The sequence below is a fragment of the Haemaphysalis longicornis genome, unplaced genomic scaffold (assembly GCF_048455015.1).
Source record: "Haemaphysalis longicornis isolate Haplotype H1 unplaced genomic scaffold, Haemaphysalis longicornis Haplotype H1 scaffold_7, whole genome shotgun sequence".
NCBI classification, from domain to species: domain Eukaryota; kingdom Metazoa; phylum Arthropoda; class Arachnida; order Ixodida; family Ixodidae; genus Haemaphysalis; species Haemaphysalis longicornis.
Genome location: NW_027526422.1, coordinates 64,403,174 through 64,417,293, shown reverse-complemented (window position 1 = coordinate 64,417,293; position 14,120 = coordinate 64,403,174). Strand labels below are relative to the sequence as shown.

At 47.6% G+C, this 14,120-nt stretch overlaps 1 protein-coding gene across 3 annotated transcripts; it reads right to left on the bottom strand.

Annotated features, from left to right (window-relative positions):
* Positions 1-726: 726 nt before the first annotated feature.
* On the bottom strand, positions 727-12,406 carry LOC144145832 (uncharacterized). 3 transcript variants are annotated; one of them, XM_077677600.1, is made up of 3 exons: positions 11,783-12,406; positions 10,763-11,036; positions 727-962 (listed from the first exon to the last, which is right to left on the bottom strand). In XM_077677600.1, the coding sequence occupies exons 1-3, from the start codon at positions 11,951-11,953 to the stop codon at positions 817-819; spliced, it is 591 nt and encodes a 196-aa protein (XP_077533726.1). In that variant the 5' UTR covers positions 11,954-12,406; the 3' UTR covers positions 727-816. The 3 variants fall into 3 exon arrangements, with proteins under 3 accessions (XP_077533726.1, XP_077533724.1, XP_077533725.1); XM_077677598.1 differs by having other exon boundaries at positions 866-1,005; XM_077677599.1 differs by lacking the exon at positions 727-962 and adding an exon at positions 3,607-3,778.
* Between the last annotated feature and the right edge of the window lie 1,714 nt (positions 12,407-14,120).

The following is a 14,120-nucleotide window of genomic DNA, read 5'->3' as shown; positions in this document are numbered from 1 at the left end:
TGAGGTGTCTGTTTATTTGTAGCAGCAGCTGATGTTGCGTAGCACAATGCACTTGCTGCGTTCCACCTATTTTGCTGATATCTGGCTTAACAATCCCAATCTTTGATTGGTGCATTGTGCGTGCATGTCTTGTTCAAGCTTGTAAGCCCGAAGCAGGGTAATTCAGGCTCTTGTCTTTGGATCACAAAAACTGCTGTCAAAGCTACAAAAAGTGGACTCTACTGTGTAGTTATCAAGCTATAGGTTGTATTCACTGGCGAGGCACGCATGCAGGCAACCATGTGAGTGTGCTGCCACTGGTTACGTTAGGCTCTGCGGGACTGCGGTACTTGTCTATGCTAAGCATGATGTGTGTTGGACATTCCAAACTCTGTCCTTCGACGTTCCAAACTCTACCCATTACCTCGAAAGTAATGCCTCGACTCCAATGAGAGTGCGGTTAATAACATTTCTGTTGACACCACCGTTAAGAATTGGGTTGGAATGGAGCAGACGACGCACGCCCGTGTTTTTATTTTTATTTATTTTTTTCCTGCGGCGCGCGGGCGCAGTGGCACGAACCACGCCATGTCCATGGCCGTTGCCAGTGTTGCCAAGCAAACAAATTGCCAGCTAAACTTTTCCGTGAATACCATCTCTACAATTTTTGAGCACTTTGGCAGTTGCCAATTGAGAAAAGTTCCAGTTGAGAAGCAGAATAACGTGGAGAAAGAACCACACACGCATTGAAGCAGGGTTTATTTGGCACGTGCTCCGAGGGAGGAAGGTGAGATGAATAAATAAACAGGGTGGTGCTGGTCGGTTGAGCCGCTAGCGCTATCGGTCGCCGTGCACCGCGTAGCAGAAGGAGCCCTGCTCATCGTCGCAGCTCATGCGGCAACAGGCGAGTCCTGGCTCCTTGCAGTCCTCGTTGTCGACGCAGGGGTCGCCGCACTCGTCTAGCACTAAGTTGGCCGGGCACGCTGCCAGGACAAGAAGGGGACGGCACGTCACTTCAAACGTCATCTAGGAAAAAAAGGGGGACGGGCAAGAACACGAAAACCACAGCTCTGTCAGAACCACACTGCTGCAAACCCACTCTCTCTCTTGAACACACTCAGTGCACAGGTCACGGCTACAGGGCAGTGTGTAAAAGGAGGTACCTGTTTCTACTCAATGTTAAAATTTTGTAGGGGTATGGGGATGTACAGTTCGCTCAGTCGGACATCACTTGCTTGCCCCATTTACAGGAAATGAGCCCCCATATTGCTAGTGCTTCAAGAGGAAGACGCCCAACTGATTTTTTTTTTCTTTATGACAAACTGGGCAGTTCAAAAAAAATTTTTGCCATTTGAAAATGTGGAGACATGTAGTATCTGTTCTGAACTTTTGGCTTTTTTCGTAGCTGTAACCAAGCGTACCAGGCTGCCTACGTACCAACTGTATTTGGCTCAGGAGTGCAGCTGTACGCATTATATCGACTGTAAGGTGTGTACCATTGGTCTTGTCAAATCGGTTGATGAACAAATTATACCATTGTAAGAAAATAAAAGGTAGCAGTCTGGCTGCGTTAGACACATATACGAAAACACCGATAGCTTTCCTAAGTTTGGCTGTGGGAAGCTAGGGAGCCCACACATGTGCGCGCCTCCGTACCTCCATCTCTGGCACGGAGGCACGCGCACGTGGGCTCCCTAGTGGGAAGCTAACTCCATTCAGCATCAAGCCCAGAGGGCTGCCTCGGTGGTGATGCTGTGCTGCCCTGGGAATGAGTGCAGGTACCCTGAATCTCCTTTGATGTTCACCTTTTTAATGTTCACAACCACACGACCTGCATTGACCAGTCTAAATTTACAACTGGGCTAGGATCAGCCTTGACACCTGTACCTTTTACGACCGTCTCCCCTGAATCCCTCTGCAGCCGTCAGTCTCTGGGTAATCCACTCCCCGTGTAGCTTGTATTTTGTGTCAGAGAACAAACTTGGGTGAAAGACAAATCGAAGTAGTCTTGGGTGGGGCCTGTCATGTGGGAAACCAACGCAGGTGCGCCATTAGGGTAACAAAATGTAATTACTCTATTTTAACACGACAGTGTTTCATTCCGGAATACACGAAGATTCACGTCATATCCGTCACGGAAATGACGCCAGTACAACGAAGCAAGCGGCCTGTAAAGGGTGCACCCCTGCACACAGGGTCTTCTTGCGGGGAAGCAACATTTAGTACTAAAGAATGCGTTATACTTGGGGTTGTTTGTTTTCGGGTTTTATATTTTAACACGAAAGCGTCTTATGCCGGGATACACCAAGATTTCACTGACGTCATACTCGTCACGGAAATAACGCCAGTACACCTTTGTCGAAGCGACCCGCCAGGAGGACATCGCTCGCCAAGCAAACCCACAATACAGCCGCCGACCCGCAAATCATGCATAGCTGCAGATTTCGCTGCACATTTCACTTTCGTGTTTTACCGATTCCTGTGGTAGAGAAATCAACCACAGCTTCTCTCTCTCTCTAAAGAGAGAGCGAGACGAGAGTAGGGAGAGAACAAGATGGAGGAATAAAATGGAAAATTTCAGGGGCAAAAAATGGGCTAGGGCATTGTGTGGTAGGAACGGCAGGAGAAATATGGGAGGGTCCTTTGTAACTCAGTGAAGGACACAAAAAGGCTGCTGCTGATGATGATGGTGGTGACCCGCCTTCCCCACAGCATGCATGCTCTGTATGACAACGGCGTGAGGGAAACTGACACAAAATGAACGCCGTGCGCAAATCGCAGATGAAGGCGTTTCTGACAATTACCTTGCTTATCTCAATTTACCTACTGGTAGACTGTCTTAGCGGCTAAAGGTGTCATTATTTAAAAGGGGTCATAAAGACAAAAGACAACCTAGTTTATTTTAATCTTTATACTGGGCACCCGCTCAACTTCATTCCAGATTGAAAAAAAGAACGTTAATATTTTTTTAATGTTCGAAGTTTTGAATTTCGCGCTACACGACGTGGGCAGTGACGGAATAGGGGAGCACTAAAAAATCCTGTGATGTCATATGGACCTGGCAAGACAGTGGCTGCTTTCGATAAAATAGGTATCATTGTTACAGACAAAAAACAGACTTCTTGATAAGCCAAACTCTTTTCAAAACTCTTGTCTGTGACTGTGCGCTGTCATATACTACCAGAAGCGGTGAACGCCATTTAAATTAGACGTTTCTATTAACGTGACCACCTTAGTGAAAGTGGTATAACAGTGTGGTTACCTGACATAGTTTGTCCCAGTGTATTTCTGTTGGAACAAGAATTACAGTCGAATTATGCAATTCATATATGCTCCCTCGGCCTACTGAAACGCACGAGCCAAATTCCAATAAAAAGAAAAAAATGTCGCGCTGAAAAAAGGGTGGTTCGCATAAAATACTGACTGTATAGCTGTATTTTTTTTATCTGCTATCGATGCTAGTTGCTATCGATGCCTCATCACACCAGAACCCTGTAAGCCTGCATTCTGAATTTCCTGCAATCGCATACGCACATCCACGCGTTCCTGATCCCCGTCGAGATACGGACCTTCACTGGCGCTATTAGCCCGACGCTGACGTGTGAAAGGCAGGGGATTAGTCAGGTATATGTGGGTTTGCTTGGTCCAGACCCCTCCCAGGAAGCAACTGATACTGGCTACGCTACAAAGAGAGTGCATGTGTGCCAAAGCGTACCATGTGCTGTGTATTCTGCCTGCACGACTGGCTCCCGCTGCAGCGACCGCAAGTGGGCCACCCGTCGTCCCGAGGAAGATTAGCCTGCGCAGCAAGAGACGCGCATTTCGCGCATGTGTACTCTACGAGCGCGCATTTTGTCAGACTGGTTGTACTGCATACGCATCAACGTCGATGTCTTTTTTACAGCGTCAATGGATAGGATGCGGGATATTATGGCGTCAGAGACCAATTACTTACACCATAAGGTCTTACGGCCTTCATATTTTGACACAAGACGACTTATTGCCCCTAAAAATGTCTTTCCAGCAATGCATTTGTGTTCAGATGTGAAGCCTACTTTAAAGCGATCGGTGTAAGCTTGGTCAGCTTACAAAGACTAGGCTTATGCAGGGGTGGATTCAGGTATTTTTCTAAGATGGGGTCAGCTTTTATCAGTGATGAATATGGTGATGATGATGAGGAGAAGAATAGTAGCCTTGTTTATTCAGCGAAATTTCAGAAAAACGGAAATAAACGAAATAGAAGAAATCACTTACTTTTTCTACGACCTTAGAGGTCATCTTGTGGGTATAAATTCGAAAATTAAGGGGGGGGCGGGGGGGGAGGGGTTAGGACATCCGGATCCTGCCTTTGAATGCGGCAGTAGGTTTATAGCAATAAGGTGCTAGGGCACTATTTTGATAAGACGGCTTATATTGCCCCTGGACACACGTCTTTCTTGAAATGCACTTGCGTTTAGAAGTGCAGCCGACTTCAAGAAGATTAGTGTAAGCTTAGTTTTAAATGCAGAGCATTTCTTTAACTCACGATGTCACCCGTTCTTGGCGTCCGTAGTTGTCCGCATCGCTCGCCTCGACATGCCCGGCTCAGACGTTTCGCTATCGGCGCGATCAACATTCGATAGCGCGCCCAGGCACGTTTCAAGGACACTCTCTCCCCTCTCTCGGACTAAACGTGCGCCGAGGCTGCCAATTTTACTGCTGACGAGCGCTCTCTCGTCAGCAGTTGCCACAAGTGCAACAACATTAACGTAACGCAAACTACTTAACGTCGTGCGCCCCCGGAAATGCTCTGCAATTGTTCGTGCCCCTCGCGAGGGGGATGTTTCACTGCATCGCCATGCGAATAGTTTGCCACGCTTTAGTTTCAGTTCCGTATCTCCCCGCCGCGGCCGTGGAAAGAAGGCGGCCGGCCGCGACTTTCGCCACCGCGGCGCTGCGGTTGCGAGTTGCGCTAGGAAAGCGAGCGTCGTCTGCTAGCGGGGAGCGGAAAGCGTTCCGCTCGGCATCTCCGGTCTTCGCCACTTCTGGCTGCGCACTGCAAAAGAAATAACTTTTTTCTCTAGAGGGGCAAATTGTGAAACGTTTCAATAGTTCTTTGAGTTCCAGTTCGAAGATGGCAGGTGTGTTCAATAAGTACGACCCTGGATGCGCCGAGCGTTCAGCTCTCGTTTGACTCTCAGCACATCCGCTTCTCCGTTCACCCTAGGACTAATGAGTTGAATTAACTAGATTTGAAATATTAGTTTTGGTTTTACATTTAAAGAAGCAGCTTCCCTGCTCACTTAATGGCTAGGCAGTCATATTTATAACGTAAAAGCAATAGTAATGCTCCACTAGTGTTCCGCAAGTTTCCACTCCAACGAAGACCAACCATTACCACCAAATATTTTTGTTTGCTATGAAGTGAAGGCAAAACAAAACAGCCACGCTTCAGTTTTCACGATGTCAATGAACATCTTATTACGTCAAAATAGTTAAAATAATTGTACGCATTGCCCTAACTTAAAAAAAGAGGAGAGACATTCATGTGGCGTTCTAAATAATGTTGTCAAAATCTTTGAATGTCTCTAAATGAATCTTTTTACAAAGCTCGATCTTGTTTCCTTTCGCATAACTGCAGGCTATCAAAAGGATATTTTTGCTGCTATTTTACACCATCCACTAACGCGGGATTTTCTAATGACCTGCTCGACGCACTGTATGTATTTTATTACAAAATTTCCTGATCGTGCCATGTTTGTTTTTGCCAGTTTTAATTTCCCCCACATTACCTGGAAATCCTCTACGACTGTGACAACGCTATCGGAATCCTTTACTTTCCGATCATTATGCACCTACTTTTACTTAACACAAGCGACTACCCAGCTAAACAGGGCATCTTCATCTGTATGTTCGACCTAATACTAAGTGTCGCAGACATTGTTTCAAATATTAGCCGCATGCGTGACATTAGCGATCTCTGTATTGTTTGTATTGCATTTGTCCCGCTGAATGTGCCATCTCATCATTCGTCCAACAAATCAAAAAGAATTTGCGACTATGGAAAAGCCACTTTCGCTGCTACTGAGAACCCGATTCATAAATAAATGTATGAAAATTTTTGAAAATCGTTTGGTTGACAAAAACTGGTACATGTTTAAAGCAGTTCTTGTAAATTCCAGACAAGATCATTTTAATGAACCGTAGTTCGCATTGGTTTAATGCAATAATTAGCGCTCTAAAAACCAAAACAAGCGGCTTTTCTGTAAGGGTAAATATTCAGGTAATCCAGAAGCCTGGATCATTCAGAGAAAAAAAAACGAGTATTCATGAAAAAAAAACATTAAAAGAAGTAAAGCATGCTTACTTTAGCATCACTCTTCCTTCATTATTGCAAAAATACAGTCGAGCCCACTTATAACGATACCGTTTATAACAATATATCGGATATAACGCTGAACAGCTATGGCACCGTCAACTTTTGTATTCTTTCAATGGTAAAATAAACCGCTTATTACAATGCTTCAGTGCCACGATAGCGGATATAACGATTGAATCCGGTTATATTGTGCACCAAAAGTGCAACAGTGAAGACTAATGAGGTTGCGCAGCCCACTCAAGCAGTGTCTTCGTAGGAGGCTCAATGCGTGACGCAGTCCCTCGGGGACTTTGTTGACGCCAAGAACATTTACCTCAGCTAGATGAAGCACCTGTAGATGCTCTTGGAAAAGATTTGCGCTAGCTTCACACGCGGCAAACAAAGGTGACCGACTGTGGCTTCTTTTCCGCAAATTAGTAGTAGTACGACCTTGCTGGCATGCAAATAAAGTGTTTTGAGCTCTGTTCCGTCTTTTTATTTCGCAACCCGCTTATAACAATTATCGGTTATAACGATTTCCTTGGCACTTGGATATTGTTATAAGTGGACTAGACTGTATCCCCAAAAGTTCTGCATCGTGGTTAACTGTATCGAATGCTCGTATTCCGAAGCCCTCACTTTGAAACAAAACCTGCAAAGTTTTTGTTCATTTGTATGCAAAAATAGATACGTCTTTTCTTGTTATTTCAACACTTTATTTTAACAATACGAAATAAGTGAGTAAACTTAATTTAGAAAATTTCAGGAAAATAAAATAAAGCAAAAATAAAGAAAATAAAAACAAATAGAATAAATAAAAATAAAGGAAATAAAATAAAGGAAATTATTTAATATCAAATAAAATAGTGGCAATTGTGCTGATTTGTTCTGATTATTGCTGACATTTTATTTGAGAGGGGGGTGACAAATTTGCTGGGGCCCCGGGTGCCAGGTTAGCCAGGAACGCCACTGTCGCCGACTTTGCCGACTCTGAAGACGCACATGCAGGGCGCAATTCAACTTCTGTTTTCTCCTGCACTCCAAGAGCGCAGGAGAAGCATCCTTAGACGTACAGAAGTGAACACAGGTCGGCACAGCTGGGGTGTCCTAACGGTGGAAGCGTTGCTCAAGTACTTCTCAAAGGAATTTTAGATCGGCATTTACACCAGGGAGCAGGAGGGTGTGCGCGTTTTAAGTTTTGGAGGAAGCAGGGAGAGGAGACGCATGGGCAGAACATAAATTTGAATACTAGATGCAATACACGTCAATCTCTCCTCACCTTCCTGCTTTATCAGCTTGCAAATGGGCGGTAATGTCAGCAAAAAAGGGCCCATCTCCCCGCCAGGGGGACTCGAGTAAATGCGTCGCATAGGGGGTGGGTGTATTGCGTTAACGTTTAGTGTTTGGGGAGTTGGTGGTAGTGAATGCGTTCTATCAGCAGCTTCTTGGCGTACTTTGAATGAGTCAAGGATATAAGGCGCGTTCGTAGCCTCCCATTCTGTGTCGGCTTTGTGGCGCAGTGGTTAGAGCACCATGTACCTTGCGTTCCGCCCGCAGGGTCGTGGGATCGAAACCAGGCGCCGGTAAGTATTATTTTTTTTATATAGTGTAGGGGGAGGGGTGCGGACCTATTGTTGAGAGCGAGGAGGGTAGTGTGATGCGGGAGAGGAGGAGTGGGGGAGAGGGCGCGCCTGCACGCTGAGCTGTTGTGGACGCACGGCGGACGCTACATGTGAGTTAAAGAAATGCTCTGCATTTAAAATTGCAATAAACGACGCAGGATACGTCACTGCACCTGCTACCGAACACAGGTGGTCGTGACTCCACGTGAGATCACCCGCTTTCGTTATAACTTCTCATTGCACCGTATTGTGAAAGGTCAAAAGCTGCATTGGATTGTCTCATCGCCGTTAATTTTTCCTGTAATTCACTTCGTGCATTCGAGGAAAGGGATGTAACATGGACCTGTGAAAATGTAAAGGACATTTCTAGCTAGAATTATAATTTCCAGCTTCATTTCAGAACTAGATTTATACATTCCAGCTAGAATCGACAGCATCTAACTAGAAAACTCTTAGCCTAGCTAGAGACGATTATTTCCAGTTTGCAGGGTTTTTTTCCCTTCCAGCTGGACTGACAAATACTAGCTGGAAGTAATAGTTGCCAGTAGGAACAAAATCTCAATCCAACACAAAATGAGCTAGAAACTGCATTTCTAGCGAGAAAATCTGCCTATTTCTAGCTAGAATGAATTTCTGGTTCGATAATCCAGCTGGAAAAAAAATATTATTTTCTCCTGGGATGGGCTTTGTCTACCAAGCGCTCCGAGGAAAATGCAAAGTTGCGTGCCCTCAGAACGCTTCTTTCACGCGCACTTCATGTATCGACTGTTTTGTGAAGTTTGAAGAAGTACATCTTTCACAGCGCACTGGCCCAAGGCTCCGAATCCGAATTATCCAAAATTTTGAGTCAACACGCCTTCGTTCAATGAGCTTCCTCTTTGAGAAATTCACAATATGCTGGCAGCCCTGCATAGCGCCTCTCTTTAACGCGCCTATTCTTCTTTTTTTTTTAACGTTTAACATTGATTTGGCCGTTAAAGGCCTGTAGAACGGCTCTATTCTTGTTACATCACATCTTAACGTCCATACTTGCAAAACGCAAATTTCGAGAATTATCTACATTAGCCACTCTTGAAGTCATCTTTACTACTGTACATGAATGCATTACTAGATATAAATTTTGGCAGAGGAGATGGAAGCTGTCATACAAAGGATGAAAGCCCCATGCACGAAGCTTCTCTAAGGTCGGCTTCACTGCTGTGCATGAATGCATTGCTAGCGCATTGTGTCGCGCGCGTTTTTGTTTCTTTTTCGTTTTTATATTCTTTCTTATCGTATATGAAGGTGGCAACCGGCCACATTTGCACTATTATAACGAAAACGTGTGCTCTCTTGACAAATTATGCATTTATTTAGCGGATAAGAGGCGTCACGATTTGCCGGTGGGGTGATCGCCAAAGAATGTTTATGCATTAGTAAAAAAACGGTGTCGGCAGCTTCCGATCTCTGGAAACCCCCTCAGCTGATCACCTATCCCTGTGGTCAGGAGAGAATGCTCTTCCGTCAATCCAGCGAGCCGTCAAAGAGCGGGTAAGCACATTTGTCAGCTTTGCTTTGCTAATCTGCAGTTTCTGTCCAACGCCCGGCACCCTGAACCACCAGGTATGGGAGTGACAACAAACTCCAAACCTACTCCCTATCCCCTTCCCAACTTTTAGGCAGTGGGTGGCTCGTCTGGTCGATCCGGACCTTGGACACCAGCAAGGAGATTGGTAAAGAAACTGGACGGCAAGTCGCAGCCTGAGTATCCCGGAATAAGGATGCCCTCCACCGGGCGAGTGCCCTGCCATCAGCACTTACGGTCAATAAATGTTTATTCTCCTCCTTCTCCTTCTACTGCTTTATATAGCAACAGCGAGTGTGTACCGAGCGGCGCTCGCCAGCGATGTCTCAAAGCAATGCCGCAAACACGACGGAATTAGTTGGCTTCGGTGCAGTAAAGTGCGCTAACAACTTGTATGTCTAGCGATTTTTTTTCCAGCCTCCTACTTAAATAAATGCGGAAAAGACGGCTACCGCGTGGTGTGGGTTAGAGAGCTATTCTCTTGGTAATAATGCAGAGAGCATTTTTGCACTCTCACTTGCGTGCGTTTTTGTGGGATGGGTGATTAGCAGAAGTGGGCAAAAGCTATCACAGGGGAAGTGGGCGGAAGAGTAAGAGAAGATTCAAGGTCATTTCACAAGCTGCGTAGAGCACTGCGGATGCTATACACGGTTCTCAACAACGCCGCCCAACGAGTGCCCCCAACTCCACGTGGCATTGTACGGTTGCCGGCTGAAGAACAGCGCTTGTAGCCGCTGAAGTTTTAGTGGAAGGACAATTCTGTCCTCCCCGCGCTGGGCTTTTGGGACCGCAAGGGCCCAAGGGCCACCAGCACCGCCAAATTTCAGGAACGAAGCCCCTTTGGGGCTGGGGCTGTTGGCGTCTCCGTCGTCATCGTCGTCTCATGTAGTCACGGTACTAAAACACCGGGAAACTCGTTTACGCCTCGCGCTAGTGAGCTTTGTGCTTCAAAGACAACAGACTTTTACAACAAAGCTGTATACTTCTAGCCCCCAACGTTTTCATCTTCGTTGGGAAAAACGCCAAGGCGCCAATAATACGTTTATACACTGAATGGTTCGCCCCTCCCCAGGTTTCACGTTAGTATCTACCTAACTGCAAGAGTTGAAAGTAGCTATCGTTGGGCGGCTTTGTTGAAAGCCGTGCATAGCATTCGCAGTGCTGCGCTCAGGTAATGAGACGGAGGTTGATATAAAGATTGACGCATGCGCGGCATTCTATTTCGGTGGTCGTAGTGGCGACCACGAGAGAGCCTCTCACCGGCCTCGGGCGGCTTGGCCTTGCTCTTGATACAGGTGCCCGTGAGCCGGGCGAGAGTGACGAGGCGCGAGACGACGCAGCAGGGCCTCTGCCACCGGCGCGTGCCCGGGAAGGCGTGCATGGCGCAGCAGCCCGTCTGCTTGCACTGGTCGCTCGTCTCGCACGCGTGCATGAAGCTCAACGGGAACGGGCACATCTCGTACATGCCGAAGCCCAGGTCCAGCTGCCGGCCTCCGCCCGCAGCACGCTCGTCGCCGCTCTTGGCGCTGTCCAGCTGCAGGGTACAAGTGCCAGAGGATTGTCGATCATGCTTCTGTAAAGGAAGCTTCGGGCATGCGTCATTCGCGTGTGCACGTACCAGTTTAAATACAAAAAAAAAAACGGGGCTGTCGTCGGGAGAAAGAGCGACACCGTTGATGAAAATAAATATAAAGAGTACCATTGCGATGAACGTATACAAGAAGAAAAACTTTATGCTGTGGCAGCATACAGTAAGCCCTTGTTATAATGAATACCTCGGGACAGGAAACTGACTTCTCTATAAGCGATAATCCGTTGAAAGAGGGTTTGATTGGTTTCGAATACAGCGATTTTGTTACAACAAGAGTTGGTGTATACATGCATGCTGCACGCACACGTGGCGCTATAGACCTTCACTTCAAGAGGCCACCGACGTTTATTTTATTTTATTCTATATTTATTTATCGTTTCCAGTAGGTGCTTCTACAACGCCCCGACAAACTTTCCATAATGTGGGTTCAATTATACCTCGGCAATACTTTGCCGACGAAAAGAGAGGTCAAGACTTGCGTCGTGCCGCTTATTAAAAATATACAATTGCCATGTTTTCATGTTTTACACATCGTGGAATGTGAATCATCTTTGTGCAAATTCATCTGCGTCACAATACCAATTCCGTATAAGGAATCCCGCGGCCCTGCATCTTCTCTGTTCGCTAACCATCCGTCTGTGCAGCCACAAGCAGCTTCGCGTGCGCGCAGCCGGCTACCAGGCACCTACTTTGTTCGTCAGCGCCAAGTCATCGGACGAGTTCAGGCCCACCGCCATGGCGTACAGGTCCTCGGGCCTCAGGCTGGCGTCTGACCGCAGCGGAGCCAAGCAGACGACCAGGAACACGGCGCCCAGGAACGCCATCGTCGTCGACGTGATCGCACTCCAGCGGGTGTTCATCCTCGCGCGGCGCAGTCCCAGCCAGCGATCGTCGACCGGACGCCTCGCGGATTAACGGCTCCTCGCCGCGGGCGCAAAGGGGAGTGGAGGCCAGGGCCAACGAAGGACTGCCTCGAGCGCCGAGGCGACCTGGCGAAGCTCCTCCGTTCCCAAAACTGGTCCTGGCCGATCGTCGCCGTCGAACGACATCAGGAAGTTTAGCGGAAGCACCGCGCCGACTGATCAATCCACTCTGTGCGCTTTGTGTGTTCGTCTGCTTTTTCGCCCTCCTTCGCGTTCTGCGGTCCTGCCCTCCTCGACCGTGTCCATTGACCTGCGGCTGCCGCGCGCGGGAAACGGCCTGTCTGTTGAATGGCAATTCAAAGACCAAAGTGGCGTTTTACGCGCGCCGAAACTGCATATGGGCTGCGAGGAACGCGCCATTGTGGAGGGCTGCGCATTAAATTCAAACCACCGTGCGCCTAACGTGTGTGTCGGGAGCACAGTGTCGTCATCTTTTTTTGCCCTTTGTAGAAGAACGGCCGGGATCTAACCAACGGCCTCGCGTTCAGCAGGCCAACGTTCAATTAGCTATGAACCTACCGCGGCGGGATGGATATGACAACGGCTTGATGCTGCAGTTGCGTAGTGGTCACGAAACGACAGTGAAGCAGGGTGTGTATATATGGAGGGATGGGGCCTCTTATGAGTGCAGTTTATACCTCCAAATGTTTCCTTTTTCTTGATTGGCGTTCTCTTCACAACTTGGGCCAGGTTTGTGGCCAATTTATTTTAATTTTGACAGCTATGGAGCGGCTTAAACCGCAAGTTCGTCGTCCTTTCTTTACGTAGACTTATCTTGTTAATTATTGTGCAGTGGTGTAAACGTTATTCCTATATTCCTTCCGGAGGTTTCGGGTTTCTCGCCTCCTTGTTCTTTCTAGGGATCTGCACGCTTATTGCAAAATCATTAAGTTGCTCATTGAGCGAAGAAGCCACCGTGCGAGAAATGCGGCAATTCTACTGAGTCGCAAGAATGCAGCTCCTAAATTCTCATTGGCGGTCAATTAACCCCTATTGGCTGCATTGAACGAAAAAGCAGCCGTGCGACAAATGCGGCATATACATTATCATTGGCTCGCAAGAATGTAGCTCCGAAATTCCCATTGGCGGCCAATAAATTCCGATTGGCTGCGAGCGTATAGCCAATGAAAAAAAAAAGAAATTAAAGCCGTTCCACTCAACTTGAAAGCTGTCGTAAATGCAGAGCAGTGATTCGCCATAACGACCTGTGGCACCGTTATCCGCTTACTGCTACTACCCATCACGCTCTTCGCCTCCCTGTCTCACTTCTCTCTTGATGAATTGAACGGAGGCTTGTCCAAAGCAGTTCAAATTTCCCGCCTTCGCAGTGCTCGCGCGCCCCCTGCCTGGAACGAACAGCGCGAGCGGTTCTCGCACGTGCCGGCACCTTACTGCGCAGTCCACAACGCGTTGTTTTTGGCGGTCCCATCTCCCCGCGAGGGGGACTCGGGTAAATGCGTTGCATAGGGGGTGGGTGTATTGCGTTATACGTTTAGTGTTTGGGGAGTTGGTGGTAGTGAATGCGTTGTATCAGCAGCTTCTTGACGTAGTTTGAATGAGTCAAGAATATAAGGCGCGTTCGTAGCCTTCCATTATGTGTCGGCTTTGTGGCGCAGTGGGTAGAGCACCATGTACATTGCGTTTGTCCGCACCCGTCCCCCTACACTATATAAAAAAAATACTATCCGGCGCCTGATTTCGATCCCTCAACCCTGCGGGCAGAACGCAATGTACATGGTGCTCTACCCACTGCGCCACAAAGCCGACACAGAATGGGAGGCTACGAACGCGCCTTATATCATTGACTCATTCAAACTACGTCAAGAAGCTGCTGATACAACGCATTCACTTCCACCGACTCCCCAAACACTAAACGTTAATGCAATACACCCACCCCCTATGCGACGCATTTACTCGAGTCCCCCTCGCGGGGAGATGGGCCCAATTTTTTATATAGTGTAGGGGGAGGGGTGCGGACAACGACGGTGCGGACTACGACGGACGTCAACGCGGGTGACATCGTGAGTTACTGAAATGCTCTGCATTTAAAAACGCAGGCTTTTGCGCAGCAGCAGGAGGGGCGACGGGGTATGCGGCGGCCTGA